The sequence below is a fragment of the Nycticebus coucang genome, chromosome 18, assembly GCF_027406575.1.
Source record: "Nycticebus coucang isolate mNycCou1 chromosome 18, mNycCou1.pri, whole genome shotgun sequence".
Lineage (NCBI taxonomy): Eukaryota > Metazoa > Chordata > Mammalia > Primates > Lorisidae > Nycticebus > Nycticebus coucang.
In genome coordinates, this window is record NC_069797.1 from 19,502,933 (window position 1) to 19,519,434 (window position 16,502).

Consider the following 16,502-nt stretch of genomic DNA (forward strand, 5'->3'; position numbering starts at 1 on the left):
CCTTGTAAAACATCTACTACTGAGGAGGATGTGGATGAGATGTGGGTCACAGACCCTTCGGGCCTGCCCCCCATCCTGGCTTCCACTCTCTTTCCAGAGGGGGAGGCCCATCTCGACATTGTGGACTGAGTCAGCTTAGGTTGGCCAAGGCAGGAAATCAGGACTTTACTGAGAAACTTGGGTCTATGGGAAAACGACAAAGCAAAACTACCTCATAGATTAGACATTGTGCTGACACTGGGGACGGCTTTGCAAGGCTGCCTAGTGAGTGAACACGTGGAGAATCAGAAATCAAAGCCACCAGAGACACAGCCACGCTGGTGTCATCACCCCTCAGCCGTAGTCCACAGTCTCTGACTGTGTGGACCCAATGATTCAGGGGTACATTCTCACTTACCCGAGGGAGACTTAGCCCGGTTCAAGTTGGCTTCTTACTTAGACCTATCTGGGTTCAAATTTGGGCTTGACCGTTAACTAGCTGTATAAGTGTGAGCAAGTTAACAGTCTCTGAAACCCATAGTGTCCCTTGTCTTTGAAGTGGCTGTAATAGTAATAGTAACTCTCTAGCAGTCAGGGTTCAAAGCGCAGAAGGTGCCCAAGGACCCTACGTGGTGGCTGGGGCTGAAGGTCCCTGATCAGGGATAGTTAACACTGAGCCATCTCCTTCAGACATAGCCTCAAAGGAGGCCAGCAGAATAAGAAAGCATCTTACCTGTCAACCACCCAGTGACAGAGGGGCCGGCTGTCCTTGGGAGACAAGTAGCTGCAGGCCAGAGACAGCCCCACAACCCGGATGGAGAACAGAGAGCCCAGGCTCTGCCAGGACAAGAAGAGAGACGGATCATCACGTAGCCCCTATGTCAATGTAAGCTAGACCGCAAGTGCCACGTAAACTTAAAATGTCATCTTATTTTTTTCTATAGCGTATTTGGAACATTCCTTTAATAACTGGTATTTAAAATACAGAAAAATTGCCGGGCGCAGTGGCTCATGCCTGTAATCCTAGCACTCTGGGAGGCCGAGGCAGGTGGATTGCCTGAGCTCACAGGTTCAAGACCAGCCTGAGCACCAATGAGACTCTGCCTCTAAAAATAGCTGGGCGTTGTGGCAGGTGCCTGTAGTCCCAGCTACTAAGGGAGGTTGAGGCAAGAGAATTGCTTGAGCCCAAAAGATTCTGGTTGCTGTGATGCCATGCACTTTACTGAGGGTGACAAAGTGAGACTCTGTCTCAATTAAAATACAGAAAAATTATTTTTTTTTCAAAATTCACACTATACCTTTGAATGTGGTGATGTAATACTGTGCTCAGCATATTAAATCTACCTAAACAAAATAAACACAGTGCACTGAAGTAACAAGTGTTTTAACTCAAGCAGACACTGGTACAGTTAATGGAAAATAAATAATTATGTTAATTAGTTATTAATAAGTAATTTAAGCCACTTTACCAAGGTGATTACCATCACCACAATCAGGAAATTACCTAAAGGCAAGTTAATGTATACTTTACACATGACACATAAAACGAATAATTATACATTTTAAAATAAGCACATAAGGAGATACTACCTTAGTTTTTATTCTAAGATATGCATTTTATTGCATTCTACCATTTCTGAAATTGAAGTGAGTCTTTTTTTTTTTTTTAGACAAGGTCTCACTATGTTACCCTGGGTAGAGTGCCATGGCGTCACAACTCATAGCAACCTCAAACTCTTGGGCTTAGGTGATTCTCTTGCCTCAGCCTCCCAAGTAGGTGGGACTATAGGCACCCACCACAATGCCTGGCTATTTTTTGTTGCAGTGGTCATTGTTGTTTAGCTGGCCCAGGCCAGGTTCAAACCCACCAGGCTTGTGCATGTGGCTGACGCCATAACCACTGTGCTACGGGCGCCAAACCTTGAAGTGAGTCTTATAATCAATGCTATGTTTAAATCAAAGATGCCACTTAAAAGTTCAGTGGAGGTGGGCGGCACCTGTGGCTCAAAGGAGTAGGGTGCTGGCTCCATATACTGGAGGTGATAGGTTCAAACCCAGCCCTAGCCAAAAACTGCAAAAAAAAAAAAAAGAAAAATTCAGCGGAGGGCGACATCTGTAGCTCAGGGGGTAGGGCATTGGCCACATACACCGAGGCTGGCAGGTTCAAACCCAGTCTGGGCCTGTTAAGACAACAATGACAACTGCAACAAAAAAATAGCCAGGCATTGTGCCTATAGTCCCAGCTACTTGGGAGGCTGAAGCAAGAGAATCACTTGACGGGGCGGCGCCTATGGCTCAAAAGAGTAAGGTGCCGGCCCCATATGCCGGAGGTGGCGGGTTCAAACCCAGCCCCAGCCAGAAACTGCAAAAAAAAAAAAAAGAGAGAGAATCACTTAAGCCCAGGACTTTGAGGTTGCTGTGAGCTGTGATGCCACAGCACTCTACTGAGGGCCACATAGTAAAACTCTGTCTCAAAAATAATAATAATGATAAAATAAAAAATAAATACATAAATAAAAATTCAGTGGAACAAAATGAGAAAAGGACTTAAACAGATATTTCTCCAAAAATATATAGACAGCCAATACGCTCATGGAAAGATGGCTGACATCATCAGGCATCAGGGAAACGCAAAGGCAAGACTACTAAGAGATACCACTTCACACCTACCAGGATGGTTATAATAAAAAAAAAAAATTAAAAATTGGCCAGTTGTGGTGGCTCACACCTGTAATCCTAGTACTCTAGGAGGCTGAGGCAGGTGGATTGCTTCAGCTCAGTCATTCGGATCAGCCTGAGCAAGAGTGAGACCCCCCTCTCTACTAAAAATAGAAAAATTAGCCAGGCATCATGGCAGCTGCCCATAGTCCCAGCTACTACAGAGGCTGAGGCAAGAAGATCACTTGAGCCCAGGAGTTTGAAATTGCCGTGAGCTATGATGCCAAGGCACACTATCCTGTCTCAAAAATAAAAAAAAAAAAAAATTTAAAGGAAAATAATAAGTATTGGCAAGGATGTGGAGAAATGGTAACCTGTGTGCCTTACTGATGAGAATGTAGAATGAAAACAGCTATAGAAGAAAATTCAAGGTTAAATGCAGAACTACCATATAACGCAGTCATTCTACTCCTAGGTATAGATCCAAAAGAATTGAAGGTGGGCGGCACCTGTGGCTCAGTCGGTAAGGTGCCGGCCCCATATACCGAGGGTGGCGGGTTCAAACCCGGCCCCGGCCAAACTGCAACCAAAAAAAAAAAAAATAGCCGGGCGTTGTGGCGGGCGCCTGTAGTGCCAGCTACTCGGGAGGCTGAGGCAAGAGAATCGCTGAAGCCCAGGAGTTGGAGGTTGCTGTGAGCTGTGTGAGGCCACGGCACTCTACCGAGGGCCATAAAGTGAGACTGTCTCTACAAAAAAAAAAAAAAGAATTGAAGGTAGAGGCTTGAACAGATATTTGTAGACTGAGGTTCATAGCATCATTATTCATAGTAGTTGAAAGAACAAAACAACCCAAGTGTCAATCAACAGGTGAATGGATAAATAAAATGTGGTGTGTACACATGATGGAATTTTGTTCAGCCTTATAAAAGGACACTCTGACACTTAGTACAACAAATAAACTAGACATCAAAGGATAAATATTACATGAGTCTAATTATCAGAGGTACTTAGGACAGGTAAATTCATAGAGACATAAATTAGAATACTGGTTACAAGGGGATGAGGAGAGAGGAGAATGGAGAATTGGTATTGAATCGGTATAAAGATTTTCTTGCAGATGATGAAAAATATTGGATATAGATAATAGCAGTGATTATACAACATGGTGAATATAATTAATTTACATTTATCAACAGTTAAGATAAACAAATGTTATGTATATTTTACCACAATAAAAAAAAATCAATGAGATCTTCATTCAAATAAAGGAAATAATAGTCCTTGGATTTGTCACTGATGACCTTGGCTACAAACTAGGAAAAAAATAAAATTTTCTTCCAAACTCTGACAAAGGTAAATGGCAGACATCTTTACTTAAAAAACATGGATGAAGCATAGGTTGAATCATGACTGGGGAAGAGGAAGAAAGCATTGTAATTCCAGAAAAGAGAAACAGCACACAGGAAGACAGAATGATCCCCAACAGGTGCAGAGAGCTGCAAGCTGGCCCCTTTGGCTGTGGCAGCCGATGTGTACAGGAGGAAATAGTACACAAAGTTGGTAAGTAAATCAGAACCCAGATGTTAAGGGTGGAGTTCGGGGAGTTTGCATGTTTAACTAGACCATAATCACATTCTAGTTGGTCCATGACTTCAACGAAGAGAAAATCAATGGCTGGAAGCAAGCTGACTCCAGGGGCTTTGATTCAGGATTGGCCACATAAGGGTATTCTTCCCAAAGAGAGTGTTTGGATGCCAAGGACACTTGTCATCAAGGTGCTCAAATCTACATACAAGCAGCCTATCCTGCCTGCACACAAAGAAATAGTGCTGGCCTTACATACCCCAGTGCACAAAGTGCTATAAAAATGTTTCGATAATGAGAAGTCTTTTTTTTTTTCATAGTACTTGCAATTAATTCTGTCCAGCAAACTGGTGACTTTTGTAAGAATATTTGCCTGTCCTCTATTCTTGGCCAGGAAGATTAGTTTTTGAACCATCAATACACTATGCTTGGGGTCAGGCGTGGAGGCTCATGCCTGTAATCCTAGCACTTTAGGAGGCTGAGGCAGTTGGATTGCTTGAGCTCAGGAGTTCAAGACCAGCCTGAGTAAAAACAACACCTCATCTCTAAACAAATAGCTGGGCATTGTGGCAGGTGCCTAAAGTCCCAGCTACGTGGGAGGCTGAAACAAGAGGATAGCTTGAGCTCAAGAGTTTGAGATTCCTGTGAGCTATGACACTATGACACTCTACCAAGGGGGACAAAGTAAAACTCTGTCTTAAAAAAAAAAAAGAAAAAGAAAAAATACATTATACTTAAGTCTCTTCAGTTTCATGTTGAGAATTCTGAACACGTATATTCTCCTGTAATTATTATCAAATTGAGCCAGTATTTAATATAGTATTAAAAGAATTATGGGTTAAATGGGTGCCCTAGCTTGGGAGCCTTTCAATAATTTACAACACCCGATTCCTACAGAAAATCAAGCCGGACCACACATTTACCATTGGATCTGGGAAGAGCATCATGGCTGGGTTGGAGGTTGTCTGTATTAGGATTCTGATGGTCCCACTGATGGCTTGATCGGTTTCTAAAATTGAAATGACCACAGAGATACGGGGGCCTCTGGTATAAATGTGCGCACAGGTGGAAGACAAGGACAGCTGAGTTAATGTTCACATGAAAGTGATTTCGTCCACTTTCTATAGTCAGTAGCTCAAGGCCTGGGGAGGCTAAAACCATTACTAGCTATGCTGACCTACTTGCAAAGAAGTTAGTTTCTAATTTGGGTGCTATGGCAGATCTGCTCTGTTGCACATTGAACAAAATTCTTTAGAGATAAAAGTTGATACAAATATAGTGAAGGTCTTTAACAAAGTGATGTTTGGTATAAATCCTACATCAAACATATGGTTTTCCCTGAGCAGGAAAGAACATGAATTATGAGGAACTATCTCTGAGATAAGTTTGATATATCCCCCAGCTGAAAAGGTCTTACTAGGAGAATAGTTAGGGGAAAATGTGAATCTGGCACACTACTGATCTACCCCTAAAAATTAACATCTTCTATGTCAAGCAACCCTTAGAATAGTTCCTGGTATGTTTTGGTTTAAAAACTATCAATCTTAGAATAAATAAGTGAAGGAGGAAAAAAATTTGTTTTCCCTGGAATTTTTATCTCAGCTTTTTAAAAAAGACTAAGCAAATTATTTTAATGTCTAGAATTTCATATCTGGACATAATCATCTATTTTCCATAGAAATTATATCTCAAGTCCATTGAAATTTCTGGGGGTGTTTGTTTGTTTGTCTGAGACAGAGTCTCACTTGGCTGCCCTGGTTAGAGTGCCAAGGCGTCACAGTTCACAACAACCTCGAATTCTTGAGCTCAAGTGATCATCTCGCCTCAGCCCCTTAAGAAGCTGGGACTACAGGCACCCACCACAACACCCAGCTATTTTTAGAGATGGGGTCTCGCTCTTGCTCAGGCTGGTCTCAAACTCCTAAGCTCTGGCAATCCACCCGCCTTGGCGTCCCAGAGTGCTAGGATTACAGGCATGAGCCACTATGCCCCATGAAATTTGTTTTTAAATGTACAGTTACAATTTATTACAATATGCCATCCTCTAGAAAAAATTATGATAAGCCATAAATACACAAAATTAAAAAGAACAATGTAAACGCCATTCTTTATTCCAATAGCATCTTGAAAGATTTAGCAAAAAGAAAAGAAAAAGGCTCTGTCCATGAAAGGTATTTTGTAATATCATAAAGAATAAAACACTATAGCTGTAAAATATTTACTTGCTTATACATGAATGAAAATTATTTATAAAACACTATGAACACTCTCATTAACAGCAAACTTTCGGCTCTCCTGAGCTACTTGTAGGTCCCACCCACTCTCAGGTGAAGGTGCACACACACACACACTGACCTGAACAGAGGCCTCACTCTTCATGAGATAGCGAACCTTACTGAGAATAGACTGCTGGAGCTGGGCCCAGGAAATGGCTCTGTCTTCCCTAATCAGGAAAGGTGGCCCAAACCTACAAATCCAAGGAAATCAGGTTATTGTAACAAAGGGAAACCCAAGGACACCCCACAGTCACGACCGGTCACTCTACTCATGGCTTCTTCTAGATTGGGTAAGAGTTAAGAGCCAAGCACAACTCAACAAGCAAAAAACAATCTCATTGAAAAGTGGCTCCAAATAGACATTTCTCAAAAGGAGACGCAGACCTGGCCAACAGGCATAGGAAAAGCTTCTCAGCATCAGTCATCATCAGGGAAGTGCCGATCAAAATCACAATGAGGTATCACCTCACCCTCTTCGGAATGGTTATTACCAAAGAGACAAAAAATCGCAGATGTTGGCAGGAAAAAAAGGAACTCTTATATACTGTCAATGGGAGTATAAATGAGCACAGCCGTTATGGAGAACAGTATGGAGGTTTCTCACAAAATTAAAAACAGAACTACTATATGATCCAGAAATCCCACTCCTGGGTATTTATCCAAAGGAGAGGAAGTGAGTGTGTCGAAGGAATATCTGCACCCCTGTGTTTATTGCAGCATTATTCACAAAAGCCAAGACATGGCATCGACCCAAGTGTCCATCAGCCGGTGAATAAAGAAAACGTTCACAATGGAATACCATTCGGCCATAAAAAACAATGAAGGCCCGTGTTTGCAGCAACACAGATGAGCCTGGAGCACATAATAATGTCAAGTGAGATAAGCCAGGCACAGAAAGACAAATCCCGCATGTTCTCACTCAGATGTGGGAGCTCAAGAAGCTGATCTCAAAGAAGCAGAGAGTAGATAGTGGTTCCTATAAGGCGGGAAGCAAGACTAGAAAGAGGTTGATTAACAAATACAAAATTACAGCTAGGTAGGAGGAGTAAGTTCTAGTATTCTCTAGCAGTGTAGGGTGGCCTTAGCAAATGATAATTTATTGCACATTTTCAAACAGCCAGAAGGTTTTGAATCTTCCAACAGAAAGAAATAAATGTTTGAGGTGATGGATATGCTAATTACCCTGATTTGATCATTACACTGTGTGTACCTGTACAGAAATATTATATTGTACCCCCACAAATATGTATAATTATGTGCCAACTAAAAATAGTATACATTTTAAATAGCACCAAATACGATCAATTTGTCAATAAGTATATTGACAACCAAATTATTGATCAAAGAATTTCATAGCAAATGGAGACACTGCAGTGTAAACAGAGACCCAGAGATACAAAACCGGAGAGATACTGCAACATGAACAGATTGCTCCCATGTGCAGCTGGCTGGTAAACACATTTCCTCACAGCAGGAAGGAGAGTAAGACAGTACTCCAACCAGAGGAAAAGCAAGACAGAGATAAATCCAGATGACCCAGCTGTTGGTTGTGTGTATCAGGAATACTTTCCTAACTGGGAATGTTTTCCACATCCCAAGCAAAGGAGCACTCAGCAGTGAGCCTGCAGGTCCCACCTCTGCCTTGGGTGCTGCTGGACATATCGCTGCCCACTCACTGGTGGTTGGCCACACTGCAGATCCAACAGGGTAAGAATGTGAAACAAATAAACTTTGCTAAACCGCAGCACAAACATGAGGCGCTATGTCTGGACAGGCCAGAGCACAGAGCATCCTTTGTTCCATGGACGGATCAGTTTATTTAACTAATCTTGTATTGTGAGCCATTTGGGTTTCTTCCAAATTTTTATTTAAATGATGCTTGCTAATGTCAGGAACTAGATATTTCCTTGTACATACCCTCTGGGCGCACACAGTCAATTATTCCTTTAGGATAAATTTCTAGAAGAAGAAAGGCTAAATCAAAGTTATTTGTTCCCAAACTGCCCTCCTGAAAAGCCATACCAACTTTCCTGATTCCCTGGCAAAGGAAAAGATTCTCAGCATCAGGGATCTAGCCCAGAATGAGTATTATCAACTTCTAAGAATTATTTAACAATCTAGGGTGGTGCCTATGGCTCAGGGAATAGGGCGCTGGCCCCATATGCCGAGGGTGGCGGGTTTGAGCCTGGCCCCAGCCAAACTGCAAAAAAAAAATTATTTAATAATCCGAAAGGTGAAAATAGGATCTTGCTGTTGCAATCAGAATTTCTTCCACTATTAATGATGCTGAATATTTTAACCTATCCTTGTATTTCTTCTGGGAACTTATAGTAATCTCTGCAGCTCATTTTACCAAGAGTGTTTATTTCACTCATCTGAGAGAAAGCTAGGTTTTATATGAGGAATATGAATCCTTCACCTCTTCACATGACATAACTATTTTTTCTTTGTCCTTTGCCTCCTTTAAAAAAATTTATAGTCTCCTGATTTAGTCTCCCTAGTCAAAGACATAAATATTCCCCTATATTGTTTTAAAGTTGATTTATGGTTTCCTTTTCCATAGTTATCTCTCTAATCAATCTGAAATTTATACATGTAAAAAGAAAGAAATCAATGAGCCTAGGCTTACTTACTGAATAATTCATTTAGTCTTTAGTAATATAAAATATACCATTTTTGTCATATAATAAATCCTTACAGATACTCGGCCTAGTCTGCTCCATTGATTCAACTATATATTCTTTACCCATATTACATATTTCAATAATTAACTCTATTCTACTTTAATAGGACAATAATCTCTCTTTCTTTCCTTTCTCCCAATATTTTCTGGCTACTCTTACCAGCTTGTTATTCCAGATACAATTTAGAAATTTTGTCAATCTAAAAATATCTTAATGGAGTTCTGTCCTTGAAACACTTTATTTGAACTATGTAAGGGAGCTATTGGTGTATTTGTCATAGAACCAGTCACCTTCCTGGACCTTTTCATTAGTTCTAATCGCTTGCCAGTTCTTGGTTTTCTGGAGAACCAAATAATGTACAGGTAGTGGCCATTTCATCTCCTCTTGTAGCCAGTTTCCTTCAGTACTGCACTGCCCTCATCCCACAACACCATCTAAATGATAGTGGCAAAGGCAATGATAATTGTTCCTCCGATTCACAGGAAAGCCTCTGCCTGGTGTTTAATGGATAAGAATGATGTTAGTCATCTGCCTCAGGCAATTATTTCCAATCCTCTAGGTCAGTAAGTGCCTGACTCGCTCTGACTAGTTTATTAACTTTGGAAATAGATACTTAATTTCATTCTAGACAGTACAGGTCAACAAATCCCAGACACCACATGAAAAAAAGGATGAAGTTAAACATACCTGCTAGCCTGCTGCCCTGACCCCACCAAGTTACAGAAGAGGATTAGCACCTTGTTCTCAGTGTGGAGAGATAGGGGGAATCGCTGGCCCTCACAGGCTGCTAAGCGTGGGGAAACTGGCAGAGCGGATGCATCAGCTGGAGGAGAGAGAATGACATTTATATTCCTAAAGGAGCTGGGCCGGAACCTTGGCTTCTCTCTAGTCCTTCTTTCTCTCTGAGCATCTCTTAGCTACAAATGGGGGACACCAGTGTGCGTTGGGGAGGATGGTAAGGTTCACGGCACTTGTGCCATCTGACACCCGGCATACCAATGTCACATACGTGGTGGTTGTATTCAGGCAAAATTAGTCATAATAGGGATAAGATTCATTAATTAAGATAATTAATAACTATTCTAAGCAATCCAAAAAATACTCCAAAATAACTTTGATTGCTTTGATGCCTTATCAGAGAGCCCTCACAGTATCCACGCTCTTGGAAAGCCAACATAAGAAGTATGCAGAGAGGGGTGGCGCCTGTGGCTCAAAGGAGTAGGGTGCCGGTCCCATATGCCGGAGATGGCGGGTTCAAACCCAGCCCCAGCCAAAAACCACAAAAAAAAGAAGTGAGAATCTCTTCAAATGAGGAAGTAGAGAAAATGGACTATCCTCTATTTCCAACCTGTTCTGAAATTTGGTGTTACCCATGATTGAATTTGCAATGAGGACTTGTGTCACTTCATGGTAACATAGTCAAGGTTAGTCGATGTCTCGTTCTAGACTCCAGTACCCAGAGTCTCCTTGACAACTGAGAGAACTGCAAACATCCGGCTCAGGGCTTGCTACTTAGGCTGGCTGAGGATATAGGCCAGAGCATAGGATTCTTCTGGGACATATCGTAACATGGACTCAAGGTCCTTTAAACATGGGCCTTCTTGACTGGCTAATTGTGCCAACATGTATAATGAACAACAAACAAAAACTGTTAGAAATTGACCGATTGAGTCAATCTAAGTTTAGAAAAGACAAGCGTTAGGAATGGAACTATTTTCTTTCTTTAAAGTCATTTAGTAACCTCTTTGGCCATCTACCATTCAAATTTGTGGAAATTTTACTTCACACACAGACCTTGAACCATAACAGTTGTGAAGACAACGATTACCCCAGCACATGAATAGTGACTCTCAGACTATGGTCCCCAGACCAGCAGTACCAGCACCATTGGGAACTTGTTCAACATGTAGACTCTCAGGCCACAGACTCAGAAACTCTGTGGGGAAGGCCCAGAAATCTGCTCTAACAAGTCCTCCAGACGATTCTGATACTCACTAGAAGTTGGAGAATCCTGGCTGGGCACCCATAGCTCAGTGGTTAGGGCGCCGGCCACATATGCCAGGGCTGGAAGGTTCGAACCCAGACCATGCCTGCTAAACAACAGTGACAACAACAACAAAAAAATAGCTGGGCATTGTGGCGGACGCCTGTAGCCCTAGCTACTCGGGAGGCTGAGGCAAGAGAATCGCTTAAGCCCAAGAGTTTGAGGTTGCTGTGAGCTGTGATGCCATAGCACTCTACTGAGGGCAACATAGTGAGATTCTGTCTCAAATAAATAAATAAATAAATAAATAAAAAGTTTGAGAATCCCTTTATTAGCTAAATAACTTTTAATATCAATCATCTGCATACCAAATTATCTAGAAAAAAAGCCTGACAGTTCCCACTGCTAAAACTAGATGTTTTAGGCTTTAGCAACCAAAGAATATCCTCTCAAACCTATAACTCATAAAAGCCAAACGAAATTAGGCAAAGCACCTGAGAACATCCCCTGGGCAGGTGACGGAGGGCCCTGGAAGGCGTACACATTATCTCCCTCTGCAATGGTATTCAGGTCCTCCTCATCAAAGAAGGACCGCTGAAATCCGCTGGGGTGCAGTTCAACCAAGATCACCTGCAACAAGAGGGATCATTTTCCATCTGGATTTCTCAAAGAGAACGTAACAGACAAGGAATTTAAAGGGACTGATAGTCAACATTCTTTTTTACCCTTTCCTTTCTTCTCAGTGGCTACATATGTTTAGTAAAAAAAACATGGTGGATATAATAAATAGATTGACCGTGGACATCTCAACTGCAACAAAAATGAAAACGGAAAACTCTGAAATTTTATGCCCAGTAAAACAACTGTAGAAAATGAGGATAAAATAAAGCCCTCTTTGGGGAAACAGAAAGTGAGTGTTTACCACTAACAGCTCCTCGGAAAGAACTTTTAAATTGGGTAAGTAACCTTTTTCACATTATGTCGCACATACACAATGTTTTTATGCAACACTGAGGTAAACAGAAGGAGATGGTGTTGTAGCACAGGGGATGGATGGCCGACTACCTTGGAGGTTCTGGCTGCCCTAGACCCAACTCTCTGTTGGGCTGAATAAAATCAATATCTCAGCACACATAACCATATAAGGTATACTGGCTGGGAAATTCTCTTTTAAAAGAAACCATTTCAAGATTTTTAAAAAACTGAATCAGAAGGAAAATTTGAAACTATGAGCTAAATAAAATGAAAAATATTGGTAAATGCAAATACGCACTGACTATACCAATAGTAATTAGCTGTTACTACTACAGCAACCGGGGGAAGAAAGAGGATGTAGTAAAATACTAGACAACAGTTTCTATCTGTTCATAAGAATATCTAAATCAAAAAAAATATAAGGGACCGCCTGTAATCATAGCCCTCTAGTGGGTCAAGGTGGAAAAATCTCTTGAGCTCAGGAGTTGGAATCAGCCTGAGCAGGAGAGAGACCCCCATCTCTACTAAAAATAGAAAAATTACCCAAGCATTGTGGTGGGTGCCTATAGTCCCAGCAACTTGGGAGGCTGAGGCAAGAGGTTCGCACAAACCCAGAAGTTTGAGGTTGCTGAGAGCTAGGCTGAGACCATTGCACTCTAGCCTGGACAACAGAATGAGAATCTGTTCCCACCCCCCACAAAAATTTTAATGGAGATTAAAGAACCAAGATCCTTGCATTGTTTGGGGACACTAACATGTCCCCTTTTAAAATTATGCATGTTGACATTTTAATAATAACCATTCAAAGAATAGAAATGTGATACATAGGTCTCAAACCAGAAGAGATAAATATTGTTCAATTCAAAATAAGCAGAAGAGAGGGCAGAGGAAAGCCCTCTCCCCCAAAAAGAAGGAAAGGCAGGGTAAATAATGTGTAGAAAGCATAAAATGATCAAAATAAATGCAAATATATCCATGATCACAGACAATATAAGTAGAATAAACTTTTCAGCTAAAGAAACAAAATAGAATAAGTTCCAAAATGCCCATCCTAAGCTAACGACCCTAGTGACTTCTATGTCCCTGAACAAAGACACCACACCTCTCGAATTTCTAATAGTCCTTCTACCCTCTTACTTATTTCAACTCAAACCTCTTGCAGACTTCCTTCTTTTGAACTTTTATGACTGCCATTTTTTCCCTCAGATGCTCCCCCACTGTCCTGTCTCTCTCTTTTCTCTCAGAAGGTCCCCATGCAGTGCTTTCAGTTGACAAAGCAAGGTACACACACTTCCTCCCATTTGAGATTGGCAGGAACATTCAACAGGGTTGTGGTAGAGATGAGAGGGATGCTTGGGTGGGGGCGGGAGAGATCCCACTGCGGGCAGAGAAAGGCTCAGTAACAAATCGGTGTTCATATGAAACACAGCGTTTACACTACTACGTAAAAAATCAACAAACTGGGCTCAGCGCCCATCGCTCAGTGAGTAGGGTGCCAGCCACCTACACCGAGGCTGGTGGGTTCAAGCCCAGCCTGGCCTGCTAAGCAACAATGACAACGGCAACCCCAAAATAGCCAGGCTTTGTGGTGGGCGCCTGTAGTCCTACCTAGGAGGTTGAGGCAAGAGAATCACTTAAGCCCAAGAGTTGGAGGTTGCTGTGAGCTGTGACGCTACAGCACTCTACTGAGGGCGACATAGTGAGACTCTCTCAAAAAAAAAAGAAAAAAAAATCAACAAGCCACAACCTTATAGATGTGTATTGTCTTTATGGGTTGTGTGATATACCTTAACAAAAAAGGTCAAAAGTATTTTTTTGATTTGAAAAACTCCCATGAGGTAGTCGGGAAAGTGTAAGTTTTTTTTTTTTTTTTTACAGCACATAGATCACTTTTATTATCATTTCAGAGGCTATAAAATACATTTTATCATTAACTCAGAAACTCTAGTTTCTTGTGATTACAGATAACAGGAGCATTGTATATTATTTGATGTGCATATTTTGCAATGCTTTTACATATCTGTTTTTCTCTCGTTGCTAATTTGCTTTCGTTAACTTCACGTCTCCTCTTACATTTCTCCAAAAGGTATGATACGCTTCTTATAATGCACTTTGATAAAAACTAAGTGTGTAGCATTTTACAGCCATTTCATTATGCTAACCTTGAAATCTCTTGGGCAACAAAACTATTTGAAATGAGAAAGTATAAGTTTTTCATGTTACAGACAGAGAGGCCCAATCGTGTACTTTGGGACTGGAAAGCTGCAGAGCTGCTGAGTCACAAGCAGATCTCCATCCAGGGCCCCTCATGTCCTGCCACGCTGCCTTGCCCTGCCATCACCTCGACCCCACCGTCACGAGGGCGCCTCCAAGCACAGTGAATCCAATCTCTTTCCTAAGACTCCCTGTTTAAAGAAAAAAAGTAGAACGCAGCCATCCCACCTTCCCCCAATCACCTCTGTTGTGTAGCCCCTTATCAGCTGTCTTTGAAGTTCCTCTTATTTCTCTTATAGTCCCTTCAGTATCCTAGTTTGTATTTCTAGGAGTGAAAACATAGGATAATGCTTAGGCTATGAAATCGAGCCATCTGCACGTAAACCCTGGCTCAGCCACTTACTAGCTATGAGACACTGGGCCAGTCATTCACCCTCTCAGGACCTGCTTTCTCCTCAATGGTAAAATAAGGATAGTTGTAATGCCCACTTCACAGGAGCCTTTTTCACATAAAGTTCTTAGGATAGTGCCCAGCACTTGGTAAGCACTACTAAGGGTTAGCTATTGTTGGAATCCTTACAATCACAATCATCACCACCCTCTTGGAAGGCAAAGAAAGTCATTCTGTATAAATGCAGGAAAAAGACATGGCCCAGTCATCGCAGACAACACTAATCAAACAGAAACCCGTGAGTCATGCTGGAGTCACCTGGGAAGCACGAATCGGCCTCGACCGTCTAGACAGTTGGCCTAGTTAGCATCCTGTCACCCAGTGACCAAGCCCCCACACAATTCCATCACACCTCATCTGCGGGGATGCCTCCTTCCTCCGCAACCATCTTCCTCAGGGCTGCCACTGTGCTGAGGATCGGTACCGCCAGGCCAACCCGCAGGAACTGCTGGCCCTTAGAGGGAAAGACCAAGGTGACGCTCAAGAATCTGGAAAACAGGAAGGGGGCAACATTCTTTAATAGACTGATGTGAACTGTCACCACCAGCACTGACACCCGATCAAGTTCATCTCTGCTTCCTGGCTGGGCCCCTGCACTTCAGGTACACTGTCACCAGATGGCAGTGGAGCGTCAACTCTCCTAAAGGCTTTTCTACCAACTTGAATGAAAGGTATTTGGTTGAGAATCGCCACATAGATCTCTAGTCTCAATAGATAATCTTAAGCAAAGACAAACTTTGATGTTTGAAAAGCAAAGCTGCTTTTTCCAGTACACGTCGACACAATTGATGAGACTGTCTTCCAGTGTATTCAGAGACTTCATGAACTTCTGCTTCCATATCCCACTGTCCCCACCAGCATGCAAAAACCTAGTCTTCCAGCTACTGTTTCTCTTGTGTATATAGTGCAATAATGGTCCAAGTCACACAGCTAAGTAGTAGAGCTGTGATTTGAACCTGGGCACTTGGGATCCAGTCAGTGGTCTTAACCACTGTGCTATGGCTCATCAGGCCAGGAGCCTCAGATCACAGCTATCAGTAGACATTATCTGATGATGTCACTGATGATAGTATAAGCCAATCATTATACTTGTAGTGTAGATGATCAGCAACGCAGGAGGGAAGCTGAGTTGCCAAGGAAGGCTTTCTGAAGATGCCGTGTTTTCAGCTGCCTCCTAACATGGAGGACATCCACACATAAGAAAAATGGCACTTACGGAGGTGGGGAATACAAAGAAATGCCTCTGTCTCAATGCTAGTGAAGACATACCACGTAGGAGCTCACTGACGTTCCAGGACACTGACACTGGCCAGTTGCCTTAATGGTCACTGCTAAGACCTGGCTTCTCTGAAGCCTCCTGCACCACTTCCTTCCTGCTCTCACAGGGCTGAGCTCCACGGCACCTCGGACCCAATCCTACTTCCACTTTTCTTTTTTTCTCATCTCTCCCAAACAAGCCTTTTCCTCTTTCTTTACTCCTTAATAGAAATCTTTTTCCTCTGCCTTCACAAAGAAGAAAAAGAATTTTGAAATTTTGAAGCAGGGAAAAGCAGGAGGCAACGGATTTTCTCTAGTTTGCCCCTGTCTGACCACGTCATACCAATAGGCCCACACCAGCTTCTGAACTAGCAGAAGACCCAAGCCTGGCAATAGTCTTGATAAGCAAAAGCATTCTGTTTCTGATACCTTCCTCAGAT

The 16,502-nt window shown here is 42.2% G+C and overlaps 1 protein-coding gene across 2 annotated transcripts in view; it reads right to left on the bottom strand.

The window, feature by feature from the left end:
- Window positions 1–16,502, bottom strand: part of USP43 (ubiquitin specific peptidase 43) — a 64,344-nt gene that overhangs the window by 25,027 nt on the left and 22,815 nt on the right. For both annotated transcript variants that reach the window (XM_053569189.1, XM_053569188.1), the window contains exons 5-9: window positions 15,158–15,293; window positions 11,660–11,795; window positions 9,869–10,004; window positions 6,577–6,688; window positions 713–816 (exon numbers count right to left, since the gene is read on the bottom strand). In XM_053569189.1, coding sequence (XP_053425164.1) covers window positions 713–816; window positions 6,577–6,688; window positions 9,869–10,004; window positions 11,660–11,795; window positions 15,158–15,293 — 624 coding nt within the window. The remainder of the gene's footprint in view (window positions 1–712; window positions 817–6,576; window positions 6,689–9,868; window positions 10,005–11,659; window positions 11,796–15,157; window positions 15,294–16,502) is intronic.